The 1,449-nt window shown below is 53.9% G+C and overlaps 1 protein-coding gene across 1 annotated transcript; it reads right to left on the bottom strand.

Moving 5' to 3' along the window:
• Positions 1 to 350: 350 nt before the first annotated feature.
• Positions 351 to 1,104, bottom strand: LOC125555465 (thaumatin-like protein). The gene has a single exon (XM_048718411.2). It carries the CDS (start codon positions 1,052 to 1,054, stop codon positions 512 to 514), a length of 543 nt encoding a protein of 180 aa, XP_048574368.2. The 5' UTR covers positions 1,055 to 1,104; the 3' UTR covers positions 351 to 511.
• Between the last annotated feature and the right edge of the window lie 345 nt (positions 1,105 to 1,449).

The raw sequence follows: 1,449 nt of genomic DNA, 5'->3' as shown, positions 1-1,449 counted from the left end.
GCTCGATACAGAACTTGAAACCAGACTGATGTATTTCCGTTGATTGCAAAATTAATGGAAAGGGGTTGTGAGCCCGGTTGGAAAAAAAACTGGTATCATGCCCCAATCACATATCCTGGCTCAACCTCTCTAAAAATCGTGGCCATGCCATTTGAGACCCTGACCATCAACCTGAGTCCCACCCCTCGAAAAAAAAAATTCAAGCTGAGTCCCAATGTTAGAACATGCATATATTTTTTGTGTGTGGAAGAACATACATATTTGTAGGCTATCTTGTTCAAATTCACGTTCTTTTGTGTGTAAATTCCCGTAAACAATATATCAAAGGCATTCGATAAAAAAGAACAATATATCAAAGGCACATCACACATGGCAATTTTATTGGAAACTCGCACGTGCGTTCATACGTGTACGTACGTACCGCTGAGAATACATGACACGTCTGAGCATGTACTACTACACGTAGTATATGTGTAGGTTATATGTTTACGTTCTGCCGCTAGCTAGCTCATCATGGGCAGATGACGATCTGGAGCCGGCTGCCGGCGGCGGTGCATGAGTGGTCGTTGTACTTCACGTACGGGAACGCGTCGTGGCACCCGTCCTCCCGGCACCGGAGCGCGTCGCCGGAGCTGCACGTGAGATCCATGGGCAGGTTGAACCCCTTGTCCAACGTGATGCCGTAGTGGTAGAAGCCCTCGGAGATGGCGACCTGGGCCCTGGTCGCCGGCGCCGCAGGGTCGGTGCTCCGGCACCGCAGCCCGCTGCCGCAGTCCGCCGTCTGGCACCGCCCCCTGCCTGCCGCGTCGAAGGAGCAGCCCGTGCGCCCCCATATGTCCGCGGTGTAGTGGATCGCCGACGCGTCCACGGTCCAGTTGGCTCCCGGATGGAGCTCGGTGCCGAGGCCTGCGGAGGCCACCGCCGGCCACACCGTGAAGGAGCACCGGTTGGTGATGCTGAGCGGCGTCAGCGTCGATGTCGCGCTGGCCCCCGCGGCGAGGGCCGCGACCACGACGACGAGGAGGACCGGAGTGGCGCTCGCGCTTCCGGCCATTATATTAGGTGGAACTGTGGGTGGGTGTGTGCTGGGACTGAGCTCATGGAGCTTGGCGTTTATATAGGGTTCGTGATGAAGATGTCGATCATCTCACCGAGCTAGCTACTTTGGAGAACACTCATTCAATTCAAAGATGGCTACCTACCTGGACGACCTTTGTTGGGTCCGACTTTTTTCCCTTGTGTTTCGTTCAAGATAACTCCTACCGTGTGTAGTGTAGTGGTGTCATCTAACTGCACAGATTGAATACGCATGCACCCATCGGATACATAGAAGGGCCAAAGAAAGAAGACGCTTATCTTCAGGCCCGAAAATATCGGGTGACCTAAGAGGACGGTGGAGCAAATTAAGGACGGGGACGCACCGACATGGTGGAGTTACTCAAGCTCGTC

The sequence above is a fragment of the Triticum urartu genome, chromosome 5A (assembly GCF_056163025.1).
Source record: "Triticum urartu cultivar PI428250 chromosome 5A, HENAU_Tu73, whole genome shotgun sequence".
In the NCBI taxonomy this organism is placed as follows: Eukaryota; Viridiplantae; Streptophyta; class Magnoliopsida; order Poales; family Poaceae; genus Triticum; species Triticum urartu.
This window is presented reverse-complemented; position numbering and strand designations above follow the sequence as displayed.

What these genes read in the sequence shown, in the direction of transcription:
- LOC125555465 (XM_048718411.2), bottom strand. Translation starts at nt 1,054, where the DNA reads ATGGCCGGAAGCGCGAGCGCCACTCCGGTCCTCCTCGTCGTCGTGGTC.